The sequence below is a fragment of the Saccopteryx leptura genome, chromosome 5 (assembly GCF_036850995.1).
Source record: "Saccopteryx leptura isolate mSacLep1 chromosome 5, mSacLep1_pri_phased_curated, whole genome shotgun sequence".
In the NCBI taxonomy this organism is placed as follows: domain Eukaryota; kingdom Metazoa; phylum Chordata; class Mammalia; order Chiroptera; family Emballonuridae; genus Saccopteryx; species Saccopteryx leptura.
The window spans coordinates 75,768,359-75,784,565 of record NC_089507.1 but is presented as its reverse complement, the minus strand read 5'-3'; the positions used below and the strand labels follow the sequence as shown (position 1 = coordinate 75,784,565).

The 16,207-nt window shown below is 38.9% G+C and overlaps 1 protein-coding gene across 2 annotated transcripts in view; it reads right to left on the bottom strand.

Annotated features, from left to right (window-relative positions):
• Nucleotides 1-16,207, bottom strand: part of GRID2 (glutamate ionotropic receptor delta type subunit 2) — a 1,621,553-nt gene that overhangs the window by 275,372 nt on the left and 1,329,974 nt on the right. For both annotated transcript variants that reach the window (XM_066385691.1, XM_066385692.1), the window contains one exon: nucleotides 12,160-12,355. In XM_066385691.1, the coding sequence (XP_066241788.1) occupies nucleotides 12,160-12,355 (196 nt within the window). The remainder of the gene's footprint in view (nucleotides 1-12,159; nucleotides 12,356-16,207) is intronic.

The following is a 16,207-nucleotide window of genomic DNA, read 5'->3' as shown; positions in this document are numbered from 1 at the left end:
ATGCAGGTTCGCATTAGATTCGGACAGATGGTAATAAAACAACAGAGCCAAGAGCTGGTGGGCCATTACCTTTAAGCCTAGCTTGCACCCGGAGGGCAAGTAAAAACACACACTAGGCTCCAAAACCCACTCATTCAGTGCTCACAAAGCTACTGACTTATCCAAGTTTCCTAGGATCAAAGTTTTCTAGCTCACCAGCCTTATTCACCTCTGTTCCCCATCTCCTTCTCTCTGCACAAACTGGCTTCTCCTTCAACACTGCCTTCTTGGCTGCTTTTCCTGGCCTCCTCCACATGGCCTTTCTCTGCTCTCCTCTCTAATGCTGATCTCAGGATCTGAGAGAGAGAGCAAGCTCCTGGTCTGCCCCACTGTATAGTGTAGAAATCAATACCTTTAATCCAATATACAAATAAGAAAGTCTCTGATACAAAGTCACTTATCTGAGGCATGATGGGATTCCTCATGAGAGTGCACCACCCACATCAAAAAGGTTGGGAAAGGCTTAGTCCCAAAACCAAGCCCCAGGCTACAAAGATCCTGCCTGCTCACAGCTCACCCCCAACACACATTAACATAATCATGCCCATCCCAAGCAAGAAGGGCACCCAATACCATCACCTGGGTGAGAGGCTTCCATGTGGGCAGTGCCATCTTTAACAAAGTGAGCATAATACATCATATTTTATCTGCCCAATAACCATGATGTATTAGTTTGTGGAATTTCTTCTCTCATTTCTCTTTGTATGTTTCCTTATTCTAGTCACTTATGAAAGAAAGATATATTAACTTTTAAAAAATAGCAATTTCATTCTTTCAAAGACATTGGAAGAATATTTAGGCCAAAGATATTGGACTCTTTAACTCTTCTTTTTTTCATGCTCTACATTCAAGATTTAAAAAAATTATGACAGAACTACCTTCAAAATATATTCAAATTTAATTACTTCTCACCAGTTGTACCATAACCATTCTGGTGCACCCAGCATGTGTCTCACTTGGATTATAGCGGTGGCTTTCTCATTGGTCTCCCTGCTTCCAGTTTTGACCCTTGTTCCCCCCTCATTTTCCACATAGCACCTACAGTGGGCATTTTATAAGTAAGCAGATCGTGTCACTCTTCTGTTCACAACCCTTCCTTGGTTTCCCATCTCAGAGTAAAAGCCAAAGTCATTTAAATGGCTCACAAATATTTTATCAGTGATGCTTAATCTATATTGTGAATCAGAATCACTTGAAAGGATTTAAGATCTTCAGGTGCTTTCCATTCCCTAAATAAGATACAAGTGCAATGTTAGTGGGGTCTAAATATTTTTAATTTTGTCTAATTCCCACTTTGATATCTCTTACCGCTCCGTCCTAACCATCTCCTATACCCCCTTTCTGTGCCCTTGCTCTACTGACATTGGGCTTCTGGATATTCCTCTTTATTGTGCCTAGATAGCTTCTGTCCTAAGAATTTTGCAATGAGCGTTCCTTTGGCCTGGAACACTTCCTATCTCTCTTCCCACTGTCTTTATGGCTCATACCCTGTCCTCTTTCAGGTCTCTATTCAAATGTCACTTTCTCAGACATGCCTTTGGGACCACCTTGTAAAGCCAGAAGCCACGGCCACTACTACTATCAGAGCAGCCCGGCCCATGCAGGTTCGCATTGGATTCGGACAGTCCGTAAAGAAACAGCAGAGCCAAACACTGATGGGCCATAGTCTTTAATTCTAGCTTGCACCCGGTGGGCAAGTAAAAATACACACTGGGCTCCAAAACCCAGTCACATTCAGTGCTCACAAAGCCACTGACTTATCCGAGTTTCCTAGAATCAAAGGTTTCTAGCTCACCAGACTTATTCACCTGTGTTCCCCATCTCCTTCCTTATCCCAGATACAAACTCTACACAAACTGGCATCTCACTCAGCACTCCACCATCTTGGCTGCTTCTCCTGGCCTACTCCACGTGGCTTCCTTCCGCTGCTGGCTCTACTCTCTCTGCTCTCATGCTAATCATCCCAGGAACCAAGAGCCCAAGTTCCCGCTTCGTCCCCATTTTATAGTGTAGAAAACCAAAATCCCTTAATCCAATATACAAACGAGGAAGTCTCTAATACAAAGTCACTTCTCCGAGGCATGATTGGATTGTACCACCCCACATCAAAACGGGTGAGAAAGGCTCAATCCCAAAATCAAGCCCCAGGCTCCAAGGATTCTGCCTGCCTTTAGCCCACCCCAACACACATTAATATCACCTGGGCGACGGCCTCCTCGTGTTATCTTTAACAAAGTGAGCATAATACAGTTTATCCGCCCAACAACCTGATATATAATGACAACATCACTCTTTCTGCTTCTGCTTTCTCTATTCTTACCCTTCCAATTTTTCTCTATAGCACTGTTGTAAAGCCAGAAGCCACGGCCAGGGCCACCATCACAGCAGCCTGGCCCATGCAGGGTCGCATTGGATTCAGACAGTCGGTAAAGAAACAACGGAGCCACAAACTGGTGGGCCATAGTCTTTAATCCTAGCTTGCACCTGGCGGGCAAGTAAAAACACACACTGGGCTCCAAAAGCCACTCACATTCAGTGCTCACAAAGCTACTGACTTATCCGAGTTTCCTAGAATCAAAGGTTTCTAGCTCACCAGCCTTATTCTCCTCAGTTCCCCATCTCCTTCCTTATCCCAGATACAAACTCTACACAAACTGGCATCTCACTCAACACTCCGCCATCTTGGCTGCTTCTCCTGGCCTCCTCCACGTGGCCTCCTTCTCTGCTCTCCTCTGCTCTCTCATGCTAATCATCCCAGGAACCAAGAGGGCAAACTCTCGTTCCGCCCCCATTTTATATTGTAGCTTCACAACCTTTAATCCAATATACAAAACAGGGAAGTCCCTAATACAAAGTCACTTCTCTGAGGCATGATTGGATTGTACCACCCCACATCAAAAAGGGTGAGAAAGGCTTAATCCCAAAACCAAGCCCCAGGCTACAAGGATTCTCAACACATATTAATATCACCTGGGTGACGGCCTCCTCGTGGGCAGTGTAATCTTTAACAAAGTGAGCATAATACATTTTATCTGCCCAACAACTGTATAGCCAGTATCCACGCTACCATCACAGCAGCCTGACCCATGCAGGTTCACATTGGATTCAGACAGTTGATAAAGAAACAACGGAGCCAAAAACTGGTGGGCCATAGTTTTAATCCTAGTTTGCACCCGGCGGGCAAGTAAAAACACACACTGGGCTCCAAAACCCACTCACATTCAGCGCTCACAAAGCTATTGACTTATCCGAGTTTCCTAGAATCAAAGGTTTCTAGCTTACCAGACTTATTCACCTCTGTTCCCCATCTCCTTCCTTCTCCCTGCACAAACTCTGAACTAACTGGCTTCTCACTCAGCACTCCGCCATCTTGGCTGCTTCTCCTGGCCTACTCCACGTGGCCTCCTTCTGCTCTCCTCTCCGCTCTCTCCTCTAATATTAATCCCAGGAACTGAGAGAGCAAGCTTCTGTTCTGCCCCTATTTTATAGTGTAGATTCAAAACCTTTAATCCAATATACAAAATAGGGAAGTCTCTAATACAAAGTCATTTCTCTGAGACATGATTGGATTGTACCACCCCACATCAAAAAAGGGTGGGAAAGGCTTAATCCCAAAACCAAGCCCCAGGCTACAAGGATTCTGCCTGCCCACAGCCTTCCCCCAACACATTGATATCACCTGGGTGACAGCCTCCACGTGGGCAGCGCCATCTTTAACAAAGTGAGCATAATATATATTATCTGCCCAACAAGCACACACTTATGCACTTGTTTTCTCTCCACTACAGTATAAGCCATTTGGGAGGGAATTTTGCTTAGAACTGTGCCTGGTAAATAACATCTGCACACTGATTATGTTGCTGAATAAATTTTCAATCCACCCAGTTTTTCAATCAGAGATGAATGAAATGGGTAAGCTTACATTGTATAGGGTTTAAAATTTGTCTTTCTGCCACAATATCCAAAATCTTTGATACTGGCCCATTTAATATGACCAGTTTTTCATCTTGACTTTCATTTGAATGCTCTAGTTTTCCAGGTTAGAAGTAAAGCTGGACCCTGAAGCTCAGTGGCTTGGCTAAAGTCTGGAGGCCCCACTTCAACCTTGTAAGTTCTCCTTTCCCCCTACTGCTCTGGAACTTACATAGAGTACTGGTGTTGCAAATTGATTTTTCTGATCAAATACTGCTGCCAGCATCACCACCCACTTTCCTGTTCCCATAGTATCCCTCACAGTTTATGTCCCTATATGGCCAGTATCCATGGCCACCATCACAGCCGCCTGGCCAATTCAGGTTCGCATTGGATTTGGACAGTCAGTAAAGAAACAATGGAGCCAAAAACTGATGGGCCATTATCTTTAATCCTAGCTTGCACCCAGAGGGTAACTAAAAACACATGGTGAGCTCCAAAACCCACTCATTCAGTGCTCACAAAGCTACTGACTTATCCGAGTTTCCTAGAATCAAAGGTGTCTACCTCACCAGCCTCATTCTCCTTTGTTCCCCATCCTTCTCTCTACACAACTCTGCACTAACCATCTGAATTGTAATAGGTTATCAGGCAATGGCTATTGCCCTCTTAATAATCAGTGACTTTCCATTTCACTGCTATACACAGATCCTTTGGTCATTCCGAGTCAGATCTTTACCTGCAACTATAATTTTTCTATCTAGTCTCAGAAATTACATGTTTCATGTCCCAATTCCTCCTAAGATAAGCTGATAGCCTAAATTTCCACCAATGTGCTAATATTAATGACAGTTTAAAGTTATAGTCTCCTAAGACATATTTGGGTTTTAACAGATGGATTTTCAGTGGTGTAATTTCAGAATTGCTAGGTCACCATCATGGCCTCCTAACTGGGCACCAGCTTCAACATTGACACCTTCAGTGTTCTCAGTACAGTAGACATGACTTGCTAAAATATTTTTTAATAATTTTATTTTTAATGGGCGACATCAATAAATCAGGATACATATATTCAAAGATAACAACTCCAGATTATCTCGTCGTTCACTTCTGTTGCATACCCATCACCCAAAGTCAGATTGTCCTCTGTCACCTTCTATCTTGTTTTCTTTGTGCCCCTCCCCCTCCCCCTTTCCCTCTCCCTCCCCCCCTCCCCCCGTAACCACCACACTCTTATCAATGTCTCTTAGTTTCACTTTTATGTCCCACCTATGTATGGAATAATGCAGTTCCTGGTTTTTTCTGATTTACTTATTTCACTTCGTATAATGTTATCAAGATCCCACCATTTTGCTGTAAATGATCCGATGTCATCATTTCTTATGGCTGAGTAGTATTCCATAGTGTATATGTGCCACATCTTCTTTATCCAGTCATCTATTGATGGGCTTTTTGGTTGTTTCCATGTCCTGGCCACTGTGAACAGTGCTGCAATGAACATGGGGCTGCATGTGTCTTTACGTATCAATGTTTGAGTTTTTGGGGTATATACCCAGTAGAGGGATTGCTGGGTCATAAGGTAGTTCTATTTTCAGTTTTTTGAGGAACCACCATGCTTTCTTCCATAATGGTTATACTACTTTACATTCCCACCAACAGTGGATGAGGGTTCCTTTTTCTCCACAGCCTCTCCAACATTTGTTATTACCTGTCTTGTTAATAATAGCTAATCAAACAGGTGTGAGGTGGTATCTCATTGCAGTTTTGATTTGCATTTCTCTAATAACTAATGAAGATGGACATGCTAAAATATTATTTAGATCATATTACTTTTCTGTTCCAAACTTCCTAAGTTTCATGTCCTTTACAGAGTAAGAGCTCATTTGAAATGTTCTAAACAGTGCTGTATTAGCACTTACCTAAGAACTCATTAGAATGAGGTTTACATTCAGAGGAGCCGAGATGGGGCCTAAGAGTCTGTATTTTTAACAGCGCTGATGCAGCTAGTTCCGAGGACTAAGCAGTGAGTAACAAGGTCATGTATGAGTTGCCTTCTCCTACCACCTTGCCGTCTACCTATCTCACCTTGTTAGATTTCTGATATTATCCCTTACATCTGAAACCACACTCGCCTCTCTCAGAATATCCAGGTGTGGGGAAAAGAGCTGTATTAGGCTTGCTCGCTGGTTTACCTGCTGCAAGCACTTTGCCGGATTAGTGCCTGAGCACATGGCAGTGCCATGTGTGGATAGTCTATGTTTGCACTCAGGGTGGATTGCGGATTATGGATTGCCTGCCTGCCACTGTGAGGGGTCAGTGTTTGCTATTTGTTTGTCTGAGAAGAAGTTTTCCCCACCTGTTTGCTTGTCTGCTGTTGGGAGACTTTATTAAATGGTAATGTCCCAATGCTATCCGGCTGCACAGTTTTTCTACCATCTTCCTGAATTCATTGTGGACCTGCCTGGCCTCAACCACCAGCATTACATCAGGCACATTCCCACCTAGGGCCTTTTCATTGGCTGACCCCTCTGTCTGGAAATACTCCACCCAAATATCTCTATCTCTATCTCCCTCTTCTTCTCCCACCCATCCCTCTCCTTCACTCCCTTTCTTCTCCACCTGCTTTAAGTCTTTCTTCCTATGTCATTTTCTTAGTGTATATTTCTTTAGCCATCTGATGTAAAAAAGATCATCTTCTCCATGTCCTCCTCTTCCTCACCTCTATTTTTCTCAACACTTACTCTACTGAAATACAACATCTTTTATTTATCTTCTTTATTTTCCGTTTCCTCCACTAGAATGTAAACTCCGGGAAGGCATTTATTTTTCACTCCAGTGACTAAAATACTGCATGATACATAGCAGGTGCTTAATAAATAAATAATTATTTAATAAGTGCATTAAAAATTAAGTTATATTTTTTAAATTCCCATAGTTGTGTGTGTGTGTGTGTTTCTTTTTGTGAGAGAGACAGAGAGAGGGGCAGATTGAGACAGAGAGACAGGAAAGAAGAGAGATCAGAAGCATTAACTCTTGGTTGAGGCATCTTAGTTGTTCATTGATTGCTTTCTTATATGTGCCTTGATCAGGGGTTGGAGGATACAGTAGAACCAGTGACCCCTTGTTCAAGCCAGCAACCTTTGGGCTCAAGCCAGTGATGGTGGGGTCATATCTATGATCCCACACTCAAGCTGGTGACCCCATGCTCAAGCTGTTGAACCCACACTCAAGCTGGATGAGCCTGAGCTCAAGCTAGCAACCTCAGGATTTTGAACCTGGTTCCCCTGTGTCCCAGGCTGATGCTCTAGCCACTGCATCACATCCTGATCAGGCACAAATCCCCATAGTTCTACTTATGCAAAAAAGTCTTGGGAAAAGGAAAACAAGTTAGTTCTAGTTTAATTAAGCTAGTTTGGTATAGGTGATTGTCTCCTAAAAATAGCAGATCAGAACTCATTTACTTAATCTTTATTTATATCGATTTCTTTGGTATGAGCAGAATGAAGATATTAGAAGGGATCAGGAACTACCTTCAAATAAGAGACTCTTGATGAGACCAGTGGTAAAATTAAGAACAAGCAGAACCTGAGGCATTATTTGGATCTATCAAACTATAGTTAGACTGTGAGCATTTTCACAGTAGTGCACACTCTTCTGGAAGGCAGTCAGTATGTATAAAAATTCCTGTTAAAGATAACTGTGGAAGAAATTTGGCCTTTTGTGGAATGTTGACCTCAGAGGTCCTTTTTGCCTGCATAAACTACAAGTCAGTGACAGAGACTAGGACGCTGCTATGTGAGATGTGTCAAACCAGTTCCTCAAAGAAGAATTCACAACCATAAGAACTCCTGGTGAGCTTTAGCGGGTAAGACGGTTTTTGTTGGTTGGTTGTGTTGAAAGAAGCTGGCCAAGGCCTTGAAAACTAAACCAAAATACATTTTATTATCATTTTATGCATTTTGTATACATTCTGGTCAAAAAAATGTATACTATAACAAAATTCACTTTGATATTTTCTATCATTAATTCATAAGGACATTCTTCAATACCATGCTAGTAAATCAGAAAACTGAAGAAATGCAGTGTGATAAATACGAAGAGACTTCCAAGTTCTCTTTATCAGCAGACTTTCAGGGAACAGGGATCATTCTCTACTTCTTTTACTGTATTATCTTTCTTATTATGTCACAACTGTAAGTAAGCCCTAAGAAATATTAAATAATAATGCTTTGTAGTTACAAATCCCTCAGCTGTACATATTCTCAGGTAATCTTTAGGATCATCTTATGAGTTTATGGCTCTAATCATACTATTTATTGATGCTTCTAACTGTATTATTATTTTAAATTTTTTTTTTTATTTACTGATTTTAGTGAGAGTTGTAAGGGAGAGAGAGGGATAGCAACATCGATATATTCCTGTATTGCACTGACCAAAGATCATACCAGGAACCTCTGCACTCCAGAAGGACACTCCTAACCAACCAAACTGTTCAGCAAGGCTACCAATATTATTTTTTAAAGTAATTGACAAAAACCATATGAAGTAGGCATTCCTTATCACCATGATGAAAATCCTGGGGCCCAGAGATTTGGAGGAACTAGTCACAGTTACACATTTTGTTTAAAAAATGAATTGAATTCAAACCCAGGTTTATGTTCCTACAAAGCCCAGGCTTTTAATTCCTATCCTGTGATCATTTCCCAGATAAGTAAAGTAAGTCTTAGAGAGCCAAGGGACTTGCCCAAAATTATATAGCTAAGAACTGGAAAACCAGATAGTTTGTCTCTAAAACCAGAATAATAGTCTAGTTGAAAACACCTTTATTTCATGGAACCTCTGAAATTTTCTCAGTGTAGATACTTGCAATTTCTGTTTACATTTACAGAAATGTCAATTAAATTCCATATTGTTAAAAGACATTAAGGTAAAAAGATAAAAGACTAAAAAAACAGAAAATGTAGGAAACTGTATAGAAAAGGAGAGATTTTTCTTAAATAACACTGAAGACCTTAGAATATATACAGGTATATCTTAATACACATATGATTATTAAAGCTTCTAAGTGGCAATTTATATCTCATATATTTATCATATATATATTATTTTGAAAATATCAAGATATAGGAGGTATACACAGTTTGTGTTAATACAGACAATGTAAGGAATATGGGTTGTATATGTATAAGAATATAATAAAGGTTTGTTTACATTTATCCACTTGACTGGCTACCTCAGAGAGTTACAAGACTCTCTTTGGTCCTCATTATTTCTACTTTTTGTGTATTCTTACCCAATCCCCATACATCAGCTATAGTGATTATCTTAAAAAGTAAAAATAAATCATGGCATTCCCCTATTTCAGTGGCATTTTTTTTTTGCCATTCAAGTGAAATCCAAATCCTTAATTAAGGGCAACGAGGTCCTATATGATCTATTTCCTGCCTACTAACATCATTCCATGTTCTCTCATTCAACACGCTAAAGCCATGTTGTATTTAAATCAGTTTTGAGAATGTGCCTTCAGACTTTTGCCTATGCTATATACCATGTGTGGATACCGATGCTACATGACCAGCTCCCGATCAGGCAGATAACAGGTAATATTTTATCTTCTCGGAGAAGCTTACATGAGCACTACACTTCAAGTAGATTCCTTCTTTATTTTCTACAACAAGCACTTTATTTGCTTATTTCATAGCATTGATCAGATTTAAATCATTTTTTGATTCTATATTTTACTTACCATTTCTCTCTCTCTCTCACTAGACTCTATTATTCATGAATCTAGTGACCATTTTTATGTGGTTAAGTTTATTTTCAGTTCTCAGATCAGTGCCTGGTACATAACTGGTACTTAGGAAATACTGAATGAATAAATAGTGAATAAGTGAATACATAAATTAAAAAAATATTTTATTTGAAATTTGCTAGGAAAAAAAATTCCTCTGGAGGATATGATATAATAAGAGGTTGTAGCCCGACCAGGATAGAGCATTGGACTGGGATACAGAGGACCCAAGTTCAAAATCCCAAGGTCGCTGGCTTGAGCGTGGGCTCATATGACTTGAGTATGGGTTCACCAGCTTGAGCAAGGGGTCACCAGCTTGAGTGTGGGATCACAGACATGACCCCATGGTCACTGACTTGAGCCCAACGGTCGCTGGCTTGAGCCCAAAGGTCTGTGGCTTGAAGCCCAAGGTTACCAGCTTGAGCAAGGGGTAACTCGTTCTGCTGTAGCCCCCCCACCCAGTCAAGGCACATATGAGAAAGCAATCAATGAGCAACTAAGGTGTCACAATGAAGAATTGATGTTTCTCATCTCTTTCTTCCTGTCTGTCCCTATCTGTCCCTCTCTCTGTCTCTGTCACCAAAAAGTAAATAAAGAAGTTGTAATGTAAGAGGAGCTTTGGCATCTAAAGTGAAATAGAAATATAAAGTATGAACTTTAATTTATACCCATCTTCAAGAAAAGAAATGTATTTTTAACAGTAGACAATTTAAAAAAAATAACTCTTTCAAAAGCTATTTTGTATAATTATTCTGAAGCTCAAATTCATTCACATTCTATGAGTAACTAGTAAAACCTAAAATACCTACCCTCCCCTTCTCACCCACACAACATATAGGTCCATTCACTCTTCACTCCCACCTGCCATTTGCCCATTAATTGAAGGACACCATGTTGAATTTCTAGGAGCCAATAGGCCTCTTGAGAAAAACAAAAAAGAAACATTTTAGGATCAATACCTGGATCCTGGGAAACTGGAATTAATATAATAAGGGTGAAAGAGTTGGGGGCCATTGCTAATATTTCAAGGACATTTACTTCCTTAAGGGCAGTGCCTGGAGAGAGGTTTATGTCAGCATCATCAATTTTTAAAATAACACTATAATGTAGTGACTGCAAAAATTACTAGGCTGACTCCAGGGGACCACAGCAATAGCAATAGCAGATAAATAACATCCTGTGAAAAGGTAGAGAATAATGCTAGTACCTGCAACAGAATAACATTTATGGTCATCAAAACATTCTCCAATACATTATTGAGTTTGATTTTGAACAAGGAACTCAGACATGAGGTCTATATTATTCTGCTGTGGAAGGCTACAAAGAAAAAGTACATACCACTGTTGTTGCTGTAAGTGACAGTCATTTTATTCACTCATTCATTTGTTCATCCCATAATTTATTAAATATCAATCGTTGTGATTTTCATTGTGCTAGCCACTGAACAATTTTTAAGCAAAACTCATTCAGTTCTCTTCTGGAGGTTGATGGGGCCTGAGAAAGCTTTACTTTTGTACACATGTTTATAGATCACAGCCCAGTATAAAAATAGTTTCCTCTGTTTTTCAAGCAACAGACTCCTTTCTAAGGCCCTTTCCCCCTTTTTTGTTAAAAGAATTTTTAAATGACAGCTATATAAAAATAAGGTATACATATCTTCACTTTTGGAAATAGAAACAGACATTTGTAGGAACTTTGTTGACAAGATACACTTTTACTCATAGATTGCTTCACATAATCATAGATGAAGATAAAGTTTTCATCTAAAAACAAATGTAGTAAAGAGAAAATTCTTGGTCATTTAAAAGAATTGAATAACCTGAATGATGTCTGGAATAAAGTTTGTAGAAACCTTTTAAGCCTCCATGTATATAAATCTCTAAACCTGTTCTGATCAAAATACCAGCTCATGTTTTCCAGCTTCGGTATTCCATTGGAAACAGATACTTTGATCAATGATTTTCAACTTTCTCATTTCATGGCATGCATAAAATAATTACTAAAATTCTGAGGTACACCAAAAATATATTTTTTGCTGATCTGACAAAAAAAGGTATAATTTTGATTCATTCATACTGGATGGCTATTAGTGTGTTGGCTGCTGTCATATTTTTATTTGACAATATAAAGGGAAAGAGGTCAGTGCCCCTTACTGAATAGTAAGGTATTGTATGTTTTAAAAGTTATTGCAGCACACTGGTTGAAAATTGATGCTTTAGACACACCGCAGAGAGCTTTGAAGTCCCTGTACTGATGAACTGTCACCTCAAAATCTTTAAATCCACAGAAGGTATACTGTAAGTGAAAACTCTATGTCAAAGTTAAAATTTTAAAAAAGAAAGAGACCAACCTTCACTTAGCAATTCTAATATGAGAGACAAAAGGGTAAACTATGAATGAAGAGCTGTGGCCGGTACCTTTTGAATGCCTGCTTGGGACTCCAGAACGTTATTCTCTGATCCATTGCTCCGGTTGATCATCCGCCACATCTGGGAATACATGCTGTCCCTCTCAAAAGGATTCATTCCCTTCATGCGAACATGCTCATATACTGCCGAGTCCAGAACTGTGCCGTACGGGATGTCTGTCTGCTTGGAAAGGTCTTGGAGAGACCTTGATTATTAGGAGAGAGGAAAGACAAAAGTAAGAGTACTGAATTTTTTCCAGTAGAAATAAAGTTAAAGGAAGCAAAGAATAGTATATGTAAATACACATGTCAAATTGCTCTTCTTATTTTGTTATTTCTTAATATTACGATGTAATATATTAGGATAGTTACTGTTAGAATGTATGGCACTATGCAAATCACTAGAAGACAAAGTTACTGCTAAAGGAAAGGTAAAAGTTTCTGGTGGTAAGGAAACACTTTTTTGTAGACCCACACTATAAAACACAAACAAAAAATACCGAAATAAAATCTAGCAATCCCATTAAAGCAAAGACAAAATAAATTAAATTGCTAGTTAGTCATATAATCATTTTGTTTTTTAAAATATCAACATATTAGGTGGCCAAGGCTTAAATATTTTTATAAAATAATTTTCATTTTCCATAAACATGTTTTAATTGAAATAAGCCAGGCAATAAAAGAAATATATCATATCACCTCATTCATTTGAGGAATTCAATGAATGTGAAATGAGCAATGAAATAGAGTCAGAGACAGGATCAAAGAGACCAGAGGGAAAGTGGTCAGAGGGAAGGTAGAAGAGAAGATGGGATCAGAGAAGGGAAAGAGATTAATGAAATTATATTATATATACATAACACAGCGTTATAGAGAACAGGACAGCAAATCCTAGAGGGAAGGCATTGGGGGGAGGGAGCATAGGGGGTGCCGAGGAGAATATGGGGGTGGGGGGAGACATATTCAGCGGGACACTTGAATCTATGTAAACACAAATTAAAATTATAAAAAAAACATGTTTTAGCTCAAGTGTATACTTAAAAATGTGTTTTTATAATAGTTATTACTTATTGAGTGGCTAATATATATATATATATATGTGTGTGTGTGTGTGTGTATATATACACAAGGCATTTGAGATGCATTATCCTTACACCAATGCCTTATGTTCAGAACTATTTTACCTGTTTTATAGATGAGGGAACTTAAGTTGTGTGAATAAAAGATTTGTTTAATGTGGCACATTTAGTGAGGAATAGAGAGAGGATTCCAATGTAAACCTGACTGACTTCAAAAGCCATATTATTTCTACTGCAAGATTCTGACTCTTATTTCTATATTTATTTTGCTATATTATTTACTTTGTCTCCCTCTCTCTCATGTGTGTGTGTGTATGTGTGTGTGTGTGTGTGTGTGTGTGTGTGTGAGAGAGAGAGAGAGAGAGAGAGAGAATGATAGAGAAGGAGACTTCAATTTATAATCAAGTAAAATAAAGTCCATGCTCCTGGAAAGCTAAATACGTTTTTACTTTTCTCTTTTACAGAATAAGGCTTCAGGATTTTCTTATCAATCTTTGACTTAGACATGGTATCTTTTTTTTCAGGGTTCTCTCTAACTTGGTGGTTAACTTTCTCACATCTGAGTTTCTGAGTCACTCTACTTTCTTGGAGAACCAATTACCACTCCACTGGAATTCATTGTATTTGTGTTGTGCCAAACTCTAATGACTGACATTTAAGAACAAAAATGTGTCTTTGGTATACTATTCAAAATTCGATGCTTGCACTCTTTAGACTCACTAACCTCTGAGAACAGGAGCAGATGCTTTGGAACACTGCCAAATTCTGAACAAGAATAAATACCCACAACTCTTCAACCATGATCTCTTATTGTGTATACCTCTGACCTTTTGGTTTGTTTCTAGATGAAGTTTGCTAATGATTTCCTGGGATCTTTGCAACGACACTAACCAGCATTGGGCAAGGGTATTGGCAACATTCTTGCAGGTCACCATTTTCCGTCATGTACAAAATTGTGTTGCAAACAATAAATTATAAACTGTACTTGCTAGAAAAGTACATATTTATACCAATTTCTAATAGTAACTTTTAGCACAATGTAATCTGTATTTTATTGAGTTTTATGTTTTTGATATATCATTTACTCTATAGAACTACTATGATAATTTCTTTTGGTTTGACACTTTTACTGCATGAAATAATGCATTTAATAATTACTTTTTGAAGGGATGTATTTTCTGGAATGATCTATAACTATTGATATTATTCTACTATTTATGAATAATAAAGTGACAGTATAAATAAATAATTGCAGGCAAAAGCAAAAATCTACGTGAGCTACAGGTAGCTAGGTACAACCTGAGAAGAGACAAACAGGGCATTTTCTCCTGGGACATACCATAACTATTTTGGAAATTGTGTAGCATTAAGAATTTTGTTTCAAAAGAAAATTTACATCTTATTTACTATTGTCTCAAGAAAGAGGAATAAAACTGTATTCAAAATGTTAACATTTAAAAATATTTCCCACTCTTTGGTGGCAGAACCTCAAAGTGATAACACTGGGAAAAGAAATGAAATCTATCCATACAGGTTACAGTAGCAGGCTTCATTCATTCAATTACTCTAAGTATAAGGTAGATATTCAGAGCTTGCACCTTCTAGAACCTGAAGGTCTAGGCTGGAGAAGGCCACGTTAGGGTTCATCAGAACCCTTGCCAGGATAAGACTGGCCACTGGCCGCTTAGTGATTCTAGCACTCACTCTTGATTATAACTCTCAGACTTCAATTTTATAATGCTGAGATCATAGTCTAGGTGTAAAATTGTTTTCTGCTTATGTTTAAATATTATGTTTTCTCAAATAATCATACTAGTAAAATACTGTGAAATAAATTAACACCCCCCTCTTAGCTTTCCATAAGAAAAAAAATCAAATGGTGGAATATTTAATATTTAACAATCAGGTTTTGTTTTGTTTTTTTAGTTTTTTTTTTTTTTCAGAGGCAGAGAGAGAGTCAGAGAGAGGGATAGACAGGGATGGAGAGATGAGAAGCATCAATCATTAGTTTTCGTTGCGTGTTGCGACATCTTAGTTGTTCATTAATTGCTTTTCACATGTGCCTTGACTGTGGGCCTTCAGCAGACCGAGTAACCCCTAGCTCAAGCCAGCGACCTTGGGTCCAAGCTGGTGAGCTTTTGCTCAAACCAGATAAGCCCACGCTCAAGCTGGTGACCTCGGGGTCTCGAACCTGGGTCTTCTGCATCCCAGTCCGACGCTTTACAACTTTAATGAATAATACTCTTATAATATAGGGAGTTTAGTTGGTAAAACTGATTTGTATAACAATTTTTTTTAATAATTTTATTTTTTTAATGGGGTGACATCAATAAATCAGGATACATATATTCAAAGATAACAAGTCCAGGTTATCTTGTTGTTCAATTATGTTGCATACCCACCACCCAAAGTCAGATTGTCCTCTGTCACCTTCTATCTTGTTTTCTTTGTGCCCCTCCCCACCCCCTTTCCCTCTCCCATTCCCCGCTCCCCCCCGTAACCACCAGACTCTGATCAATGTCTCTTAGTTTCACTTTTATGTCCCACCTACGTATGGAATAATGCAGTTCCTGGTTTTTTCTGATTTACTTATTTCACTTCGTATCATGTTATCAAGATCCCACCATTTTGCTGTAAATGTTTCGATGTCATCATTTCTTATGGCTGAGTAGTATTCCATAGTGTATATGTGCCACATCTTCTTTATCCAGTCATCTATTGATGGGATTTTTGGTTGTTTCCATATCCTGGCCACTGTGAACAATGCTGCAATAAACATGGGGCTGCATGTGTCTTTACGTATCAATGTTTCTGAGTTTTTGGGATATATACCCAGTAGAGGGATTGCTGGGTCATAAGGTAGTTCTATTTTCAGTTTTTTGAGGAACCACCATACTTTCTTCCATAATGGTTGTACTACTTTACATTCCCACCAACAGTGTATGAGGGTTCCTTTTTCTCCACAGCCTCTCCAACATT